This window comes from Ranitomeya variabilis, chromosome 1, assembly GCF_051348905.1.
Source record: "Ranitomeya variabilis isolate aRanVar5 chromosome 1, aRanVar5.hap1, whole genome shotgun sequence".
Lineage (NCBI taxonomy): Eukaryota > Metazoa > Chordata > Amphibia > Anura > Dendrobatidae > Ranitomeya > Ranitomeya variabilis.
Genome location: NC_135232.1, coordinates 697,468,655 through 697,489,314, shown reverse-complemented (window position 1 = coordinate 697,489,314; position 20,660 = coordinate 697,468,655). Strand labels below are relative to the sequence as shown.

General features: G+C 46.2%; 1 protein-coding gene across 5 annotated transcripts in view; it reads left to right on the top strand.

Annotated features, from left to right (window-relative positions):
- Positions 1 to 20,660, top strand: part of MARK3 (microtubule affinity regulating kinase 3) — an 87,353-nt gene that overhangs the window by 10,228 nt on the left and 56,465 nt on the right. For all 5 annotated transcript variants that reach the window (XM_077266965.1, XM_077266950.1, XM_077266957.1 and 2 more), the window contains exons 2-3: positions 8,652 to 8,843; positions 11,507 to 11,560. In XM_077266965.1, the coding sequence (XP_077123080.1) occupies positions 8,652 to 8,843; positions 11,507 to 11,560 (246 nt within the window). The remainder of the gene's footprint in view (positions 1 to 8,651; positions 8,844 to 11,506; positions 11,561 to 20,660) is intronic.

The following is a 20,660-nucleotide window of genomic DNA, read 5'->3' as shown; positions in this document are numbered from 1 at the left end:
AAAAATGGATGGTATCTGTGTGCTGTGTTTTTTCACGTCTCTGATTTTAATGGGGTGAGTTTAATCTGACACTTGGTCCGCAAAAAATTCCCAGATATGTGAACATGACTTTGAGGCTATGTGCACACGCTGTGGATTTTGCTGCGGATTTGACGCTGCGGATTCGCAGCAGTTGCCCATGCATTGTACAGTACCATGTAAACCTATGGAAAACAAAATCCGCAGTGCACATGCTGCGGAAAATACAGCGCGGAAATGTAGCGTTTATTCCGCAGCATGTCAATTCATTGTGCAGATTCCGCAGGTGTAAAACCGCAGGTGAAATCTGCACAAAAAATGCGGAAAAACTGCGGTAAATCTGCAGTGTGGTTTACCTGCGGATTTACCAAAATCAGTCCGGAAAAATCTGCAGAGTAATCCGCAACATGTGCACATACCCTGAATATGTACTTGTCCTTTTGATAAAAGATAGAACGTGGGAATCTACATGTGATTTCTAACCAAATCGCTAGGTGCAAATGTGAACATGGCTTATCGGGGATTTCTCATGCTGCATCTTAAGAAATGCCTCCTGTTTGCTCCTGAAGAATGACAGCTCGGACCAGCATCGTGATTGCTCCAAACTGACCACTCATGTAGGCAGGTTCGCCTCTGAGTGACGCACAGGGAGAGTAAAAGTTTGCACCCACAACTTGTAGATCCACCCTAAGGATGTGCGCACCCTGTCTTTTTCAGGCAGATGACTTGCTGTTCATAAGTTCAGGCTTTTAGACCTCCTTTGATGCACTTCAGGTTATTTAAAAACGGCAAGCGATTAAAACATGCAGGGAAAAACGCCAGTTTCCTGGAACGTGTTCTGCTTAAAAAATTTGGTGGGTTTGTCAGAGTTTAAAAGACGTCATGTGCTCGTACCCTAAAGTCATGTACACACGTAGCGTTTTTCCATCATTTTTCTCCTTGCACCCAAAAATGCAGCGTTTTACTGTCCTAGAAAAGCAATAAGGTTCCTGAAGTCTCACGCACACCCTGCTTATTTTTTCCTTGCAGATTTGCAGCAGTTTCATATCTGCAGCCTGTTTGTTCCCTTAGCGTTTTTTTCACTTTCTATTGGCAGAAAAACTGCACTTTTTTTTTTTTTTTAAGCAGAAATATCTACCGGAAATACTTGACGTGTGCACATATCCTAAGGCTATGTGTACACGATGCGGATTTAGTGCAGATCCGCACTGTGATTTACAGTACAATGTAAATCAATGTGAAAAAAAAAAGCTGTGCGGAAAAATCAACGCGGAAACGCTGCGGATTTAAGAGAAGTGCATGTCACTACTTTTGTGCGGATCTGCAGCGTTTCTGCACCCTTCCATTATAGAAATCCGCAGTGGTAAAAAACGCAGAAAATCCGCATCAATTCCACATAAAAACCACACAAAATCTGCGGCAAATCTGCACCTGCGGATTCTGCCAGGAGATGCGGATTTTGTGCAGAAAATTCTGCACCCCATTCCGCAACGTGTGCACATAGCCTAATAGGTTTCAAACCATTGGCTGGTGTGTGGGTTTCATCATCGTTTGTCCAGTTTTCTGTCCAAAAATCTCTGCCGTCTGATCTGTGTTTTTTTTGCCCTGTTTATGCTCCTGTAATCACAATTCACTATAGAGCATCCTATTTTACAAATTGTGAGTTGAGATGTCCTCCAGTTATTCACAAGATTAGTCAGTGAGGCAGATCCAATAGAGATGGGCTAAAATTATTAGTACGCTTGGGCCACTTTAAAAATTGTCATAAAGTTGGAAAATGAAGTCTACATCTCCTCTGAATAAGTTTGAGACTCTTTAAAGGGAATCTGTCACCCCATTTTTCTCCTATAAGCTAAGGCTAGGTTCACATTGCGTTAATAGCAGCCCGTTAATGTATGTGTTTAACGGGCTGCTGTTAACGCAAGTGCCGGTATGGCAGCGCGCTAGCGCAGATAGAGCTAGCAGATGCTCTATCTGCGCTAGCGGTGACGGACCCGGAAACGCTGCAGCCTGCATCTCAGGGTCCGTCACTCAATGACGGCACATCGCCAGCGCACGCCCATTGTGGTCGTGCGCTAGCGATGCGTCCGACATTGGATTCAATGGCGGCGTTAATGGACTACGTTACACCGTGTTATGCCGCGGTGTAACGTAGTCTGTCTAACGGACGCCATCAACGCAATGTGAACCCAGCCTAAGCCCACCGCCATCAGGGGTTTATCTACAGCATTCTATAATGCTGTAGATAAGCCCCCAATGTAACCTGAGAGATAAGAAAAATAAGTTAGATTACTCATCCAGGGGTGGTCCCGCTGCGGTCCGGTCCGGAGCCTCCCATCTTCATGCAATGACGTCCTCTTCTTTTCTTCCTGCCGTGGCTCCGGCGCAGGCGTACTTTGTCCTGTTGAGGGCAGAGCAAAGTACTGCAGTGCGCAGGTGCCGGGCCTCTCGGACCTTTCCCAGCTCCTGCGCACTGCAGTACTTTGCTCTGCCCTCAACAGGACAAAGTACGCCTGCGCCGGAGCCGCGACAGGAAGTAAAGAGGAGGACGTCATCGTATTAAGATGGGAGGCGCCGGACCGCAGCGGGATCATGGATAGGATGGATTTTTCTTGAGTTCAATTTAAGCAATTGATTTACAAAAAATAAAAGAATTTGTCAAACATGTTGGTTCTGGCCCAATTGCTAGGTATAATTAATTTTTTTAATATGTCAATGTTGATTTGGGAGTGGGGGTTGATAATGACCCCTCAGTAGCAAGAAAAGTGACTATAAAACTTTTAGCTTGGCAACTTCTTGATCAGCATCACTTTTGTTTTTTTTTGTTTTTTTCCATTTAAATGAGATGATTAGGGATTCCATACTCCTCGTTACCATCAGACTGAAGTTTTGCAAAAATTATCTCTACATATTAAATCTGTTAGACTGGTGTGATATCGGCAGTTATTGTCGGCGCAGGTTGTATTCCCAAAAGTAGTGGAAAGCAATCACACAAAAAATCCCCTCTGCTTTCAGCGGTAGCAGGCGATGGATTACAGGCTGTTGTAGGATCTCTGGTTACAAAGCCCCTGTCCTCTGAGCTGGCTGTCAGGAAATGCGTCAGTGCTTTGTGGGGAGAGCCCTGCAGATGACGATGTCAGTTATGCATCCTGCAGACGGGGGGCCGGCTCCACTCTGATGCGGCTTTGTTTCCTGGCTGTTATACACAGGCCACCGCTCTGCAGATAAGTGCTGCGCCGTCTATACACAGGCGCTGACCCTGTACCTGTTCCCAGAAACGATTGGGATCACTAAAGGAGCTTTTTATTTATTTTGTATTCATCTACCAGTTTCCTTCTATAGTTTTTGACTTCCAATCGTGTGGATCAATATTTTACATGGGGTTATTTGCTGCGCTAAGCAAGTTGCCATTTACTTCTGTACAGGTCTTGGAATCACCGGATTGGGGGACTTGGATCTCTTTTTCTCCACTGGTCGCGAGATCAGAGGTCCCTGTCACTACGAGCACATTGATTTTTAGTGGGTTCAGCTGTGTCCCAACAGGAAGGGATGGGGCATCTTGAATTTCAACATGTCCCATCCTTTGTTCTAAGTGGTGATAAGTTGCCGCTAAACGGGTGTGGCAGTGTCTTTTTTACCTTTCCAAATTGAGAGCACGTGCACGCTCATCCGAGATTAATAGGAGTAGCTGTAGGCTGAATGTGTCTGGCAGTAATATACGGCAGTGCTCCTCCATATTGGGCAGGCCCTAATTGTTGGTGAGGCACTAGTGTTCGTCATGGATGAAACCCAGGCATCTCCTTGGTATGTCTGGTGAGGCCCCGGAAGGAAAATGCTTGAGAAGCCCCTATCTAAGCAGCACCGCCGCCTCTATGGACGTTTCTGCCAATCTTCCATTTGTCTAGTTAGGAAATCCACCCACAAAATGTAGCAAAAAAACCCTTCAGATATGTCTGCCACATGTGAATATGTCCCTAGCAGGGTTTACGTGCAGCAGCAGATGTTTTATGTATGGGGCTGTGACCTGTATGGAAAATGTGTTTTGTGGATTTTTTGGGTTTTTTTTTCCGCCGACCTCTCCAAAAATCTGTAGTGTATACAAGTGCTTCTCACTAATTTAGAATATTCTCAAAAAAGTTAATTTATTTCAGTTCTTCAATACAGAAAGTGAAACTCATCATATAGTTATTACAAACAGTGATCTATTTCAGGTGTTTATTTCTGTTAATGTTAATGATTATGGCTTACAGCCAATGAAAACCCAAAAGTCATTATCTCGGTAAATTAGAATACTTTATAACACCAGCTTGAAAAATGATTTTAAAATCCGAAATGTATGTTCAGTAAATGCACTCAATACTTGGTCAGGGCTCCTTTTCCATCAGTTACTGCATCAATGCGGCGTGGCATGGAGGCGATCAGCCTGTGGCACTGCTGAGATGTTATGGAAGCCCAGGTTGCTTTGATAGCAGCCTTCAGCTCATCTGCATTGTTGGGTCTGGTGTCTCCTTGGACCACTGAGCAACAGTCCAGTTCTTTTTCTACTCTGCCCAGATAAGACACTTCTGGTGTTGTCTATTCGTCATGAGTGGCTTGACACAAGGAATTCGACACTTGTAGCCATGTCCTGGATACGTCTGTGTGTGGTCGTCTGCACCTTTTTCTACCACACTTTTTTCTTCCACTCAATTTTCCATTACAATGCTTGGATACAGCACTGTGTGAACAGCCAGCTTCTTTAGTAATGACCTTTTGTGGCTTTCCCTCCTTGTGGAGTGTATCAATGCCTGTCTTCTGGACATCTGTCAAGTCAGCAGTCTTCCCCATGATTGTGGAGCTTACTGAAATAGACTAAAGGTACCTTCACATGAAGCGACGCTGCAGCGATAGCGACAACGATGCTGATCGCTGCAGCGTCGCTGTTTGGTCGCTGGAGAGCTGTCACACAGACCGCTCTCCAGCGACCAACGATGCCGAGGTCCCCGGGTAACCAGGCTAAACATCGGGTTGCTAAGCGCAGGGCCGCGCTTAGTAACCCAATGTTTACCCTGTTTACCAGCGTAAAATGTAAAAAAAACCAAACAGTACATACTCACATTCGCGTCCCCCGGCGTCCGCTTCCTGCACTGACTGAGCGCCGGCAGTAGCAGGGCACAGCGGTGACGTCACCGCTGTGCTTTCACTTTCACTTTGCGGCGCTCAGTCAGTGTGGGAAGCGGACGCCGGGGGACGCATTTAAGTATGTACTGTTTGGTTTTTTTACATTTTACGCTGGTAACCAGGGTAAACATCGGGTTACTAAGCGCGGCCCTGCGCTTAGTAACCCGATGTTTACCCTCGTTACCAGTGTAAAATATCGCTGGTATCGTTGCTTTTGCTGTCAAACACAACGATACACGGCGATCGGACGACCAAATAAAGTTCTGAACTTTATTCAGCGACCAGCGACATCACAGCAGGATCCTGATCGCTGCTGCGTGTCAAACTAAACGATATCGCTATCCAGGACGCTGCAACGTCACGGATCGCTAGCGATATCGTTACAAAGTCGTTTCGTGTGAAGGTACCTTAAGGGACCTTGTCAAATGCTTAGGAAGCCTTTGTGGGTGTTTTTGTTAATTATTCTAATTTAATGAGATAATGACTTTTGGGTTTTCATTGGCTGAAAGCCATAATCATCAACATTAACAGAAATAAACACTTGAAATAGATCACTCTGTAATAACTATATAATGAGTTTTACTTTTTGCTTTGAAGAACTGAAATAAATTAAAGGGAACCTGTCACCCCCAAAATGGAAGGTGAGCTAAGCCCACCGGCATCAGGGGCTTATCTACAGCATTCTGGAATGCTGTAGATAAGCCCCAGATGTATCCTGAAAGAGGAGAAAAAGAGGTTAGATTATACTCACCTGGGCGGGCTGTCCGATCCGATGGGTGTCGCGGTCCGATCCGGGGCCTCTTATCTTCATAGGACGACGTCCTCTTCTCTTCACGCTACGGCTCCGGCGCAGGCGTACTTTGTCTGCCCTGTTGAGGGCAGAGAAAAGTACTGCAGTGCGCAGGCGCCGGGAAAGGTCAGAGAGGCCCAGCGCCTGCGCACTGCAGTACTTTGCTCTGCCCTCAATAGGGCAGACAAAGTACACCTGCACTGGAGCCACAGCAAGAAGACAAGAGTACGTCATCTGATGAAGATAGGAGGCCCCGGACTGGACCGCGACGCCCATCGGACTGGGACCGCGACTGCCCCTGGGTGAGTGTAATCTAATCTCTTTTTCTCATCTTTCAGGTTACATGGGGGGGGTGCTTATCTACAGCATTCCAGAATGCTGTAGATAGGCCCCTGATGCCGGTGGGCTTAGCTCACCTTCCATTTTGAGGGTGACAGGTTCCCTTTAACTTTTTGATATTCTAATCTAGTGAGAAGAACTTGTACATGTGTGAATGATGCCTCACAATGCAGCAGAGCAGGTTGTCACTTCCGTGGATTACTTGTGCGAGAGTTTTGTATAGCAGTCATATCCAGGTGCATTATACAGGCATTTTGCCTCGGTAGTCTCTCCCAGTTGTGAGGTATAAGATTCCTGATGATTCTTGGCTCTTCCTGTTGTCGCCCATATACAGAGGCTTCTATGCAGATCCATATATTTGTGAGCGGGGGAAAAGGGTCTAAAGGGTCTCTCCAGTGAAAATGAGGGATCTATCCACAGGACAGCTGATGAGTTAGGGTACCGTCACACAGTCACACTTTGATCGCTACGACCGTACGATCCGTGACGTTCCAGCGATATCCATACGATATCGCTGTGTCTGACACGCAGTAGCGATCAGGGATCCTGCTGAGAATCGTACGTCGTAGCAGATCGTATGGAACTTTCTTTCGTCGCTGGATCTCCCGCTGACATCGCTGGATCGTTGTGTGTGACAGCGATCCAGCGATGTGTTCGCTTGTAACCAGGGTAAACATCGGGTAACTAAGCGCAGGGCCGCGCTTAGTAACCCGATGTTTACCGTGGTTACCAGCGTAAAAGTAAAAAAACAAACAGTACATACTTACATTCCGGTGTCTGTCCTCCGGCGTCTCAGCTTCTCTGCACTGTGAGCGCCGGCCAGCCAGAAAGCGAGCACAGCGGTGACGTCACCGCTCTGCTTTCCGGCTGCTGTGCTTACACAGTGCAGAGAAGCTGAGACGCCGGAGGACAGACACCGGAATGTGAGTATGTACTGTTTGGTTTTTTTTACGTTTACGCTGGTAACCAGGGTAAACATCGGGTTACTAAGCGCGGCCCTGCGCTTAGTAACCCGATGTTTATCCGGGGACTTCGGCATCGCTCCAGCGCCGTGATTGCAACGTGTGACCGCAGTCTACGACGCTGGAGCGATAATCATACGATCGCTGCGACGTCACGGATCGTGCCGTCGTAGCGATAAAAATGGCATTGTGTGACGGTACCCTTATAGATTGGTGGGATTTGCACCGATCGGCAAAATGAGGGGTACTGTTGTCTCCATTACACATGCTTGACCGACCAGAGTATGTGTAACAGAGACAAACCCCTGTTTTGCCAATCAATAAGCGATCGCCTATCTTCCTTGGACAACCCATGTAATGGTTGCATTCTTTATATACGTAAATGCAAATCCAGACATTGATGTGATAGTTCACCCTTCATAAAATTATCTGAGCAGAGAATGAAACGGTTCTATTTCAGGAACCTTTTCAGTTTTCCCTTTTTGTGTGGATTTGTTTTCATCCCCTGTAGACTGAGCCCTCGTAGTCAGGGTCCTCTCACCCTCTGTACTTGCGTGGGCTTTGTTTTACTCATGTTTATTGTACTTGTCTATACTTGCCCCGTTCACATGTAAAGCGCCATGTAATAAATGGCGCTATAAAAATGAATAATAATAAAAAAGCATTTAGTGCAATGGCTGCATGAAGTTAAATCCTGTTCATATGCCCCCAATTTAAGCATATGGACGTTGTAGTGGGGTCTCTGATCAATCGCCTTTGAGGGCTGATCGGTGAAGACTTGTCCTAAGAAAAGGGGGTCATTCATACCTAGGTTCGGAAAACCCTTTTATTTGGATAGTCATACCTCGTCGTAGGCTCAAGCTTACCAGTAGGGAAACCTAAATTATCATGTCTGATACCACCTCCATCCCTGTAATGACTGTCCTTAGGAAATGGGAGAGTGCACACTATTGACTTTTGAGGTCACTGCCATGGTGCCACTCCGGTGTGTTCGATTTGGGTTTGCATTGTTGGACCACAAAAAGCATAAATGTGTAATCAGTGTGGAGTCAACCATTGATCTTGAGCCTTTTGAGAATGGTGTCATATTGAGCAAGTGCGACCTCCTGCTACATCCACCGTCTGTAGGAGTGGTGGTCGCTCATGCTCTCTACCACCCCAGTCACACAGGGGACTTTAGGACCCCATTCCCGGGATTGTTTGAGGGCTTGGCATCTAGATCCCCATTGAACAGGTGATAAGTTTTTGGGTGTCCCTTTTCAACAAGCTTTGCAGTTGCTTTTCTGTGCATGTAGAGGTTGAGCGCTCAGATGTTTAGGGATAGAGATCAGATATATTTATTTTTTTAATAAGAATGTTTTTGTTTTTCTTTCTCATTGCAGCACACATCTCACGGAGATGGCCGGCAAGATGTCCCGTCCCGGCCTGGCCGTTCCGGAGCCCGAAACAGGAACTCGATAGCTTCTTGTGCTGATGAGCAGCCGCACATTGGAAACTACAGACTTCTAAAAACAATCGGCAAAGGAAATTTTGCAAAAGTAAAACTGGCTCGGCACATCCTCACCGGCAGAGAGGTGAGTCCATGGGATTACTACGTTCTCCAGTCACTCTTCTCCCCGGCCTGTTACATAAGGGGGAGAAGAGCGCCTGCGTATGTCAATGTCACCGTGTGCTGGAATGTTATTAAGGCTCGCCTATCGTTCCGAGACCTCATTGTGTATTCACTATAGAGCTCCACTGGAAATCTGTGCTCTGCGCGCTCCACTACACAATCCGCCTGATTGCAGGAAAAGGTCACAGGAAGACTTTATGCACAAATTCAGATAACTTTTGTATTTTCTAATCATTAGAAGCAGGGCACATTTAGGAAATTACTTGGCTGCAAATGTATTTATTTATACATATCGTTTGTACGGAGAGCAGTTTTATGTGGGTCTCAGATTCTTGGGCGATCATTAATTACCTCTTCAAGATGAAGTCGTTTCACAGCGTTTGATCTTCTGTATGAATGGACCTCACACTGGGGTAATGGGAGCACTCAGAGAATTGTTTTTTTTTAATTTTCTTCCTTTTCCACTGAAGATCAGTGACTTTACAGCTGATTGGCAGCCACTTATGGTTAATGGACAGCTACACTACTTCGATAAAGATTTATCCCCTCCCCAAAAAACTAAAATGATTTGGTTAGGGCTCTGTGTGCAAAAGTAAATGCACCCCAGAAGGCATGTGCAGACGCTCTTACAGGATAAGTACAGGTTTGCCTTCTTTACTGAAATGGGCAAGCCTGCACAAACCAGAACAATCTGGGAACCAGTCATGCCAAGCTTCTTGTGAATTGCTGAATGCTCGCTTTTGGCATCCAGGGAACTAAAAACCTGTCTAACCATGTGGGCATTCTAAGTTTAGGGCCAAACTAGACCCACTTAAATGGTGCATTAGCTTTTCAGCCACACAAAACATTTGTGTATCGACAAGATCTTGAATGCATTGAGTCTTGTTTGGTGGAAAACTTCACTCTCTGTAATTGGTGAGTAATGTAGGGAAATTGACTGCTCTGTTGCATCACTGCCAAGCTGGTGGCATCTCCATGCATGTTCCTCTGTGGCACCACTGCCAAGCTGGTGGCATCTCCATGCATGTTCCTCTGTGGCACCACTGCCAAGCTAGTGGCATCTCCATGCATGTTCCTCTGTGGCACCACTGCCAAGCTAGTGCCATCTCCATGCATGTTCCTCTGTGGCACCCCTGCCAAGCTAGTGCCATCTCCATGCATGTTCCTCTGTGGCACCCCTGCCAAGCTAGTGGCATCTCAATGCATGTTCCTCTGTGGCACCACTGCCAAGTTGGTGCCATCTCCATGCATGTTCCTCTGTGGCACCCCTGCCAAGCTAGTGCCATCTCCATGCATGTTCCTCTGTGGCACCACTACCAATCTAATGACTTCTTTCCACCATTGCCATTTAAACCCTTCAATCTAAGTATATTCAATGGAAAAGCAGGCTTTGTATTTGTGGTCCAGCACATTATATTGATTTCAATTTTCACGGAGAAATACCATAAGGCACACATTTAGGCCGGTTTCTCATATATATGCAACTCCCAATCCGATTGCGGGCTGTGCTTTGTGCAATGGCCGCAGGTGTCATGATCTGAGCTCCTCTGTCTTGGTTATGCCCATAAGACTGCTGCATTTGGGTCAGCGGATCATACTAGGCCCATGATTTGTAGGGTTATAGCATGCGGGAACACCCAGGCATGATCGGCGTCGGATGATCTCCAGCCGCTGAGTCTTTACTGACTGATGATTTATTGGCTGCTTGATGGTTCTGTACAGATCTAAGATTTCATCATATCTATTCCCTCGTCCGAGATTGGAGCAGCGTAGAGACCGTCATGGTCTGTGTGTAGGAGACATTCATCAAAGTGCGTTACATGATCACATCTGTAATAGTAACGCTTCCCATGTCCCCATACACTTTAGATAGATGATGGCCTTTCCTGACTCTCGTGCACTTTGCTGGTTGCCTTTTGGCAGCGTGCTATCTCCTGAAGAACAAGGAGACTTAATAAAAAAAAAAGTGCTTTAGATTTTACAGTATTTTTAATTTTTATGTCTGTAACTAAATGTTGAAACATTCTATATCTATCTATCTAATCTATTTTTGTAAGATTTTTCGTACTATTGATTGGTGGTGGCCCGGGTCCTGAGACCCCTACTGCTCTTTAGATGCACAGAAGGGATGGAAGCTTGCAAGGTGGTGTACGGAGGGAGATTAGTTGTCACAGTGGCAAGTCTTCAGGGTCAGGCCCCCCACCCCGGACTCTCTCCTGGTTTGGGTGGGGTCTCTAGAACCTCTACTCCCACCTATCAAAAATGCTGAACAAGGGACCACGGCAGAACAAAAATTCCTTAAGTTCAGATCACTTTGTGCCATTGCTGTGGGGGCCTCAAATCTGATTTCCCAATAGAAATCACTGCTTATCTGACTTGCTGACCGCCCCCGCCATGCCCCCATGTGGTTGTGATCTGTAGCCAGGCTATAGTTTGGCTTCTATGTATATTATGCTTTGAACTGCATCCGGTTAATATTGCGCCCTGGTAAGTTATCCGGTATTGGGTTGCATGCCAGGGTCCAGGTGCCCCATGAGCACAGGAGCGCCAGCAACATTCAGTATTGGCTGCACAGATTTACAAACTCTTAACCTTTTTTTTTTTTTTCTCCCTCTTTTTTTCCAGGTTGCAATAAAAATAATTGACAAAACCCAGTTAAATCCGACCAGTCTGCAAAAGGTAAGGTCCGTGTCTGTTACATACTGGGCTATCGGCTTACAAGTTGGCACAAACTTTCTTTAGCTGCTTTGTCTTATAATCCAGGACGGCAGAGCAAGGTGACTTTTATGCGGAGGCGTCCTCCTGCGTGTGAAATCCACCGTGTAGATCAAGGTGCAGCAGATGTTGGCAGGGTCGGTGGTGCCCCCGGTCTTGCACCATTGTACCACCGAGACGTCCCCATAAAAGATGCCATCAGTCAGATACCTGGGGACTAAGGTGCTACCTGGCAGAGACTTTTATCTTTTGATGTCAAAGGAGAATTTCATTAACTGCACTAGATAAAGTAAATCATCAACCAAGTTTTGTCTTAAAGGCAATGTCCATTATTGGATATATATATGGCAGCTTTCGTTCATTTAGAGCGCCTCCCTTGTTTAGCGGTTATGTGCGGCACTGCAGCTGAGTCCCATTCACTTCAGTGGCAGTAAGCTGCAATTCCACGCATGGACAGGAGTGGGGCTGCTTTTGGAAGAAGGCAGATGAGTTTCTCTGATTCTGCTTTCAGGACTTGACAGTTCCTTTTTTTGAGGAATTTGAGAGATTTCTCAGACATATACAACAGACCGTCATGGAAGGTATTGGCATACAGTGGCCATTTAATATAGATAGATAGATAGATAGATAGATAGCAGCGTTCCCAAATATAGGGAAGCATTTGAGAGTATAAAATAAAGGGATGTTCTTGTAAGAAATGTCACCTATCCAGAAAGTACAGTGCCGATTTAAAAAAAAAAAAAAAGAAATCTGTACAAGTTCAATGAAACCACAAAATGTTAACATGTTAGAGTTTTATTGTGGATATTTGGCTACATTTATTATTTTGCCATGTCACCCTTACATCCTGTCACTATCTGCAGTAGTTTTGGTGTGGGCACGGCTGGTGAAGTATGTGGAGTCCATGGTCACCCGCGGCGTCTTCAGCTCCTCCTGTAGGTCGCTAATGGTGCCGGCTCATGACTCTTGAACCTTGTTTATCATTACTTTCTTGGCATTTTCCATGGGGTGAAGGTCAGAGGATTACCTGACCACTCTATAATGTTACTGTTCTGTCATTGTGAAACGTTGTCACGCTTTGGCTTTGTGGGCAGTAATCACACTGGTGAGTGGCCCAAAAACTAAGCAAATGTCCTTCCAAAACATGAATAGAACGGCTTGCTTTCATACTTACATTCTTGGGAAGGAAGTACAAACCTGCCTGGCCTATCCGTCCACTGACTGCCCCCCACACATCACACCGGCGGGGTGTTTACGGTCTTAACCGTATATTAGGGGTTATACCGTGACGCCGTACAATTTGTGAGCCTTCCCTGACCAGCCTGGAGTGCTCATCACTAAACATCACTTTCTTCCACTTCTCAGATGCCCAGTCTTGATATTTCCTGCAGAAGTTGTCTTTTCTTCTCCATTGCTGCTGTTAGCGGGGGCTTCTCTGCGGCATGGCGACTTGGTAGACCCAGGTCCTTCTGCAGGCGGTGGCGACTTGTCCTAGTTGCCATGTTCTGGAGGAGCGCAGGGGACTTGTCAGTCATTGGTGAAGTCATCTTAGGTGCGCCAGAGCCTGACGTCCTCTGTGGTACCGTGCCAGGAGACAGTGATGCCGCCGACCGCTTCAGCTGCGACACTCCCAGATCTCTAGCCACTGCAATCATCGAATCCCCCTTCTCTAGCAGAGTCACTGCACCGGATTTCTCTTCCATTTTAAGCTTCTATTGACCCATTGGGGGGGGGGAAGATAATCAAAAACTGTCTAATAGCAAAAGTGGCTTAAATTCCCATAGCAACCAGAGTGCAGCTTTCATTCTACCAGAGCAGTGTCAGAAGTGAACGCTGAGCTTTGATTGGTTGCTATGGGAAATTAAGCCAGTTTTGCTGTTAGACAATTCTTGATTATCTCCCCCATTGTGTGCACTTTTAAGAAGTGAAATCATGGCGTGGATTTTGCATGTGATGTGGAAATCGATGAGTCCACCCGCTTGCACCCCTACTATCGCCTGTATTGGGGAATAATGTCCCTTGTTTGGATGGAGTCCATCGCCTGTTATCTCCGCTAATCCAATGGAGAATGAATGGAGTGGCAATAAAGCATGGACGCCTTGGCACCATTCAAGACTGGGAACAGAAGTCTCCATTCCTGCCAATAGATGGGGTCTTGGGAGTCAATCATCACCGATCTAAAAGTTCTCACCTATCGTGCGTATGCCAAGTAAACGCTCTGTTACATTCCATGGTATTCATGATATCTGTGGACATGTTGGGCAGGTGTCTTAGGAGCTTTCTTGGTGCTGACACTGCTCGTAAAGAAGTGTGACCAAAGCCCGACGGGAAAGAAAATGATCCGTCTTATTTGACATATCCGGGTGTACACAGGGGCCTAAATAGTTTAGAAATTGGCTTGTGTGGATGAATCCCTTCAGGCCAGGCAGTGACCACAGCCAGAGACTTCCTTTTTTTTGCTGTCATCATTTCTATCATTCGTGTAAATGAATAAAACAAGTTCCCAAATTCTGCAGCAGTTCATTAGTGACAAGTAAACTGGCTTAAAAAAAGACAAGAATGTGGAGTTGGCCAAACTTTGCATGTGATTTGGCCTGTGCAGTTCCTGGAGTCTGACACAATGCCAGACTGACTGGTAATCCATCATTTCACGGCTGTTGGGTACGTTAGTTGCAGATCACACATGCCTCATGTCCCAGGAAATCCTCAGCCTAGGTACCTGGTAGGATATTGTTGCCTGTGGCAGCAGGGAGCCGAGCATTTATCCGATGGAGATGAGCTAGTGGACCCTAAAGTGCTTCACAACCATGGTGTGCTGATGGCATGGCCACCACCTTATAGAGTGCCCTCTGCAGGCCACAGACATCACTCGTGGCTGACGTTGGTCCTCTCTAACTGGGGACAATCAGATCTGCATGAAGAATGATCCTCCTCTTCCAAAGTTTCCCAACTTAAAGTGGTTGTCCCTTTAAACGGCAAATATCACCTATCCTGGATGATGAACCCCCGCTGATGACAATAATGTGGTCTTCTGTGTGAATCGGCCTTTTCTCATCATGTGCCCCCATTTCTCTATTCATGGTGTATCGGAGTGGTGGATGCACTTGCTTCACTCACACAGGGGGCTTTGAGCCCCCATTCCCAGGATCATGATCCAGCGATCATAAAAAAAATTTTTGTTCCTGTTTAAGGAGTCAGATCTCCCAAATCCACACAGCTGAGCCCCCCTATAATATCACATGTTGAGTTTAGTTTGCCTCTACCAGAGCATTCTTCAGTGCCCTGATTTAAAGGGGTGTGTGACATATTGAGGCGGCAATGTCTGTAACATCCTGTTGATGATTGCTCTGCAGCATGGCTTGAGCAATCCCCCTTTTTTTTTGTCTATTTCTCCACATTGTGCCGGCCTGCACATAGTAAAGTGATGCACAACGAGGCTCTCGGTGTCCTTGGCCCGTAGATCGCGCAGACTTGTATGTCCCTACAAAGAAAGACATTTTTCTATTCTTGCAGCGGTTGCCTAGACATGAAGCGTCACACATCACAGCAGTCACATATGGGGTCAGCAGTCAGCTGTCTTTCCCATCCCCATAGAGGAAGGTAGGAAGAACTGTTCCCATAAGCAGCAGTTTCCTCCAGCTCCTGTTATCCTGCTGTCACTTCAGCCCAGAGAGATCTGTAAGAATGGGACAGAGGGGGAGGGGAGCAGGAATGCCATTCTGGGACAAAAGTCCTGTTCATGCTTTAGTGCCACAGACCCTGGGACATTCATCTTTCTTCTAAACTGCAGAGTCTGAACTTTATTTTTTCCCGTCCTTGGCTTTAATAATACCACAACTTAAAGGGAACCTGTCAGCAGATTTTGCTGCTATAAGATGCGGCCACCGCCTTTCAGGGCTTATCTACAGCATTCTATAATGCTATAGATAAGCCCCCGGTCCGACCTGCAAGTGAAGAAAAATAAGTTATATTATACTCATCCAGGGGGTGGTCCAGTTCGATGGGTATTGCAGGTACGGGTTCGATGCCTCCCATCTTCTTGCGATGCCCCCCTCCTGTTGCTTAATCACTCCCCGGTATCGGCGCTCCTGCACAGATGTACTTATCTGCCCTGTTGAGGGCAGAGTAAAGTACTGCAGTGCACAGGCGCTGGGCCTCTGACCTTTCCTGGCGCCTGCGCACTGCACTACTTTACTCTGCCCTCAACTGGACAGAAAAGTACGTCTGTGCAGGAGCGTGATGCCGGGGAGCGATGAAGAAGCAGGAGGGCGGCGTTGCAAGAAGATGGGAGGCATCGAACCCGTACCTGCAACACCCATCGAACCGGACCACCCCCTGGGTGAGTATAATATAACTTATTTTTCTTCACTTGCCGATCGCATCGGGGGCTTATCTACAGCATTATAGAATGTCAGTGGCCATATCTTATATCGGCCAAATCTGCTGACAGGTTCCCTTTAACTCTTCTTAATACACATCCTTTATAAAGGAGTTGCTCCCTGTTTAGTCCCATACACATTAGACTAAAGTTGTCCAAACTTAAGATTGGCTGATTAATTGTATGAGGATCTCCCGACTCTTCCCCCAATAATGTCTGGAAAGAAGGATCTGGACCATTGGAATTCCAGCAGCCGATCCATAAGGTCTTCGGGAGATCAGCCATTCCCACAGGAGTCTGACATCGACCCTCTTGTAAAGCACACTGGAGTCTCCATGAATTAGGAGAAAGCTGTCTGCTGTGCAACCATTCAGTTCACAACTGTCTAATATATATGTAGAATCGGTAGCCGTGTAGTAAATGGTTTATTTATTTTTTTAAAGGGGTTGTTTCACTAATATTTATTATCCACTAAATAGGTAAATGATTGTTGAGGCCCCACTAAAAAGTCCCAAAGTCTCCTGTGTGCAAGGAGCACTGTTGAGCCTGTGCGACCACTCTGGTCTACACAGGTAGTGGTCGCACATGCGCAGTACCGTTCAGAGGAATTTGAATCCCAGTTCTTAGTAACAGAACCCCCAGAGATCATACATTTATCCTCTATCCTGTCGAAAGGTAATAAAGGTTTGTTACTGCCCCTTTAAGTGTACATATATTGTATTTTGGTGGGCAATATAGTGGTACCTCATTAAGCCTTGGGTGATATTTAATTATTGTTTTAATTGGGCTCGGCAGGAGATATGGATACAGCGAACATAAAGCAAGCCCAGCAGAACTGCCATTGGAGTGACTTATCGGAGGCAGACCCAACCTGCGGCTCGCTGGGGCGCCATCTGCTCTGTCACCTAAGCTCACATGTTGTAGCTTTGTGCACATTGCTCTGAGCAGCATGTGGCGTCTGATCCGGTCCGCACGCCCCCACGACCTGTTAGAGCGCTGGCAGAGAATTAGTGCCGCAGTGTTCTGCCCAGTCAGCAGTGCCCCGGATTAAGCTCCTGTTTCTCCAGTGTTTGGCGATGGGCACAGCCGCTTCCTGCTGCATGTTTGATCCCGTCTGTGCCTTTCACTGAAGGTCTGGTAAAGGGTGGCACAAGGGCGGCTATGGGAGTAAAGTTGATTGCAGTATATAGAGGTCTGTTGTGTGCGAGTGTTAACAATGCATTCAATGGCTTCTTGGTAGACGCATGCTTCTTCAGTGAAGGTCATTGTGTCAGCCTTTATCTGTTACAGACCATCCAATGACTGCTCACACTCCTGAATAAAAGATCCGGTGGGCTTTGCTTGCCCCAGGTCATGGGAATTTTAGAGGTTTCATTAATAGGAATAATCTGACGCTGGAGAAGCCACTGACTAGGTTGGTAATGGATCATTAGCTCAATTCATATGCAAACAGTGGGACCATCGACAGAAAATGACTTTAACATTTGAGGATGTCTTCGTTCAGGATCGAATTCACAGTGCATTTTCCTGTCAGTGTCAATGCTGTGGATAAAACGTCATGAAATCTCAGTTAGTAAAACTGCCTGGTCTATTCACTGAGGCTCCCAACATTGCATGCAGTTTTTTTGCAAAATAAAGGCTGAGTCTGCTGTAAATCTGCAGTTTTTTTGCAGCAGAGTCTACGCTGAAATTTGCACCATTTGCTGCCGATTTCGCCTCTGTAAATGTACCATAAAGAATTATTTAAGGAAGTTTCCAGTTTTATTTTTCATTTTTTCAATTAAAAGAACATTTTTGCAAATGTAATATCAATTTTCTCAGTTTTCACATTCTCTGATTGCTGTCAACAAATTAAGATATTGAGATTGAAGTGTTGATACCATCCGGATAGTTCACACTTATCCTCAGGAATAAGTGTTTAACTTGCTGTTTGCTTGGGGGTCTGACCGCTGAGGCCATCACCCTGCACTGATCCCAATAGCAAAGTTAAGAAATTTTCTTTTAAAATAGAGTGAAGGCGGACTGTCGGAGGTAGCGGTGCCCAGCGCTCCATTCTGGTAGCCCCTGTTCTTGGGATCGATTTAAGATCCCATGGACTGGACCCCCCTGACCCTCAGCTTTCTATGGATAAATCCCAGGCGCTAAACCATGCATTTAACGTTTCATATCTTCTTTTTTTTTCTTGCATGTTTATTCTGTTAAGGACCCTATAGCTGCTCTGGCCAATAAAACAGTCATCTTGACTCCTGGGGTCAAATTGACCCCTAAAATGTATTGGTTTTTTTGTTGGACCCAGTTATAGGGGACGAGCAGATGGCTGCAATCATGGTGGAGAAACCCAGCACTGGAAGCTTTTACTGATCCCTTTGCAGGCAGTGATCTTCAGCTCTCTCTTTTTTTTTTTTTTTTTTTTTTCTTTCCCCCCTTTCCTCCCCACCCAGCCAAGTTATCACCTATTGACAGAGCCATATTCTTAGAATCAGTAGGGGTCCCAACAGTCAGACCCTCACTGATGACAAGCAATCGCCTATTCTGTGGGTAAAGGTACCTTCACACGAAGCGACGCTGCAGCGATAGCGACAACGATGTCGATCGCTGCAGCGTCGCTGTTTGGTCGCTGGAGAGCTGTCACACAGACCGCTCTCCAGCGATCAACTATGCCGAGGTCCCCTGGTAACCAGGGTAAACATCGGGTAACTAAGCGCAGGGCCGCGCTTAGTAACCCGATGTTTACCCTGGTTACCAGCGTAAAATCTAAAAAAAACAAACAGCACATACTTACATTCACGTCCCCCTGCGTCCACTTCCTGACTGACTGAGCGCCGTACAGTGAGAGCAGAGCGGTGACGTCACCGCTGTGCTGCTTTCACTTTCACTTTGCGGCGCTGAGTCAGAGGAGGAAGCAGACTGCAGGGGACGCAATGTGAGTATGTGCTGTTTGTTTTTTTTACATTTTACGCTAGTAACCAGGGTAAACATCGGGTAACTAAGCGCGGCCCTGCGCTTAGTAACCCGATGTTTACCCTGGTTACCAGTGTAAAACATCGCTGGTATCGTTGCTTTTGCTTTCAAACACAACGATACACAGCGATCGGACGACCAAATAAAGTTCTGGACTTTATTCAGCGACCAGCGACATCACAGCAGGATCCTGATCGCTGCTGCGTGTCAAACGAAACGATATCGCTAGCGAGGACGCTGCAACGTCACGGATTGCTAGCGATATCGTTATAATGTCGTTTCGTGTGAAGGTACCTTAAGTTATCAGTTATGGGCCACTATCCTCATTCATGCACACAGGGGGCTTCTGGTTGGGTCAGAACATTTCTTCTAACTGCAACCACGCGGCGGGAGGGGGGGGGGGGGGGGTCTGGTTCTGATTATCAGAAGGACTCTAGTGAAACCAGACTTCCTCAAAGCCCGTTCTTCCAGTTACAAGTAATATGTCCTGTCTCATTTGTAAGTGATCGTCATAGACTGGTGGTCTGTAATTATGGGGGGGCTATGACTGTTATGGTGCCTCGTTAAGATTATAGAAATGTTACGAGGGGCCGTACGTAATGGAAGTTTAGCATGCAACAGGACCGTTGACTCTCTATGTATATGAAGTGTGTACAAAGCAAAGGGCTGTGGTCATATGTGGGGGGCTCAGCTAGGAGCCCTTCCAGCACATAAAAAAACCCAAAAAACTAAAATACTAAAATGTATATATGTTCATGTGATTGGAGCAGCAGTGAGCATGTGTGTGCCACCAGTGAATGGGGAGCTGTGGTCGCACATGCTCACTAAGGCTCCTCCATTCTCAGAGGACTTTGGGCCCCCTTGTGTTAAGTGGTGGTCCCTCCAGTGATAAACATTACACAACGATCTACAGGATAGGTGATTAATGTATTATGGGAGTTTTCTTTGTTTAGCTTTTATTTTAGCTCGTAATTCTCCTATAAAAAGTGAAGTAAAGAAACAGAAGGTGGCGTGATGATGGTAACTGCCAGTGTGGGCAGGATGGGATGATTCACTGGTAAATGGTCTGGCAGGCAGAAGCCATTCTACAAGCAGACACTGGATCATTGTTTCACATGATGCTTCTGATAAATCTTACAACTTTAGCTCCTTTTTACAAGGATGGAGATTAACCAAGCGATACATAAGTGCTGTGGGTTCCCGCGAAGGTCTGCAAAGTGATCTTTACCTTGATATTAGTCACTCTTTCCACATTCTGATATATATCCTTGGGATGAGCAAACTTAAAGGGGCGTGGCGCCACCATTCTGCACTGAGAGATCAGCAACGATGAAGACACGGCCTTTGTATCGTTCACCTGTCCTCTAGATATAGCGCTCTCCTTTTCAGATCTGATTGCGGGTCACTGTCACCATTTTTCAGAATTTTCCCCTATTTTCATGTGAACTCCACTTCCCTATGTTCGTACCCCCCCCCCTTCATATGAAAGATCTAATCCACCTCTATTGCCCTATATGCCATATAGATTGTCCATTGTAAATTAGTGTTGCCAAACTGTTTAGAAAGCAAACTTGTTATTTGTATGCAAGTTAGGTCTCAAGGGTCCAGTGGGCGGTCCTCAACCAGACAAGTGCCCTGGAAACTAGTGTCACATGCATGGCATTTCCGTGAGCGGCAAGAGAAGACTGGACAGTCAAGGCAATGGAGAAGGTGTTGGAGAGGTTT